This window comes from Colobus angolensis, unplaced genomic scaffold (assembly GCF_000951035.1).
Source record: "Colobus angolensis palliatus isolate OR3802 unplaced genomic scaffold, Cang.pa_1.0 Scaffold41, whole genome shotgun sequence".
Classification (NCBI taxonomy): Eukaryota; Metazoa; Chordata; class Mammalia; order Primates; family Cercopithecidae; genus Colobus; species Colobus angolensis.
In genome coordinates this window covers 4,944,795-4,945,734 of record NW_012117488.1, presented here as the reverse complement: position 1 = coordinate 4,945,734, position 940 = coordinate 4,944,795, and the positions used below count along the sequence as shown (strand labels likewise).

The 940-nt window shown below is 37.6% G+C and overlaps 1 protein-coding gene and 1 long non-coding RNA gene across 2 annotated transcripts in view; one reads left to right on the top strand and one right to left on the bottom strand.

Moving 5' to 3' along the window:
• The window catches only part of LOC105521777 (epithelial chloride channel protein-like), a 23,172-nt gene that overhangs the window by 9,755 nt on the left and 12,477 nt on the right, over nt 1-940 (top strand). Inside the window, exon 7 of the mRNA XM_011956087.1 lies at nt 144-368. Within this exon, the coding sequence (XP_011811477.1) occupies nt 144-368 (225 nt within the window). The remainder of the gene's footprint in view (nt 1-143; nt 369-940) is intronic.
• The window catches only part of LOC105521776, a 75,309-nt gene that overhangs the window by 66,853 nt on the left and 7,516 nt on the right, over nt 1-940 (bottom strand). The gene's annotated exons all lie outside the window — the stretch shown is intronic.

Here is a 940-nt window from a genome sequence, read left to right as displayed (position 1 = left end):
TTTTTAAACAAAATGAAGAAGCTAAATTTTAAAATACAACCAATCAATTATTATCATGATCTATGGTCTATAAATGATTTGTCGTTCATTAATCCATCAAGATTTGGAGAGTCTTGTGAGTTATTCACACCTTTTTCTTACAGGAAGACCGTCTCTTTCGAATGAATCAAGCAGCAGAACTGTACTTGATTCAAATTATTGAAAAGGGATCCTTGGTTGGGATGGTCACATTTGACAGTTTTGCTAAAATCCAAAATAATCTCACAAAAATAATTGATGAGAACACTTACCAAAATATCACTGCAAACCTGCCTCAAGAAGCTAATGGCGGCACTTCAATTTGTGGGGGACTCAAAGCAGGATTTCAGGTAAAATAAAATATTTTTAAAATATCATTTGCCATTTACTATCGTTTTTAATTTTCTCCAATTACCTTTGAACAAAGGACAAGCATTCATGGGCCCCTCAATTAATACTATTATGACCTGATCAAGGTAAATCATTTATGAGAAGAAAAAAATAGCTTCTCCTAGTATCTGTTTACAGCCAGACCCTCTCTGAGGGTGGCTATTCCAATGACATACTCCTGAGGTGCTAAGTTGCACTGCGGAGTGGTTAAGTAAGTGGGGAAAATTTCATTGTGCACACAATCATGATTTTATTGGAGAGCTCCCCATTTCTCTAATACTCCCACAGTCTGAGTTTCAAGGAGCAGAAAAAAATGCCACTGAGGGGATTATGGAAAAGGGAAATTAGTAACATTTCCATATGATGGATAAAGAAAGACCCAGTTTATCAAGTTAAATTGACATTTAAAAATCACAAAGAGGCTGGGCGCGGTGGCTCATACCTGATTAATCCTAGCACTTTAGGAGGCCGAGGCAATTGGATCACTCAAGGTCAGGAGTTCGAGACCAGCCTGGCCAACATGGTGAAACCC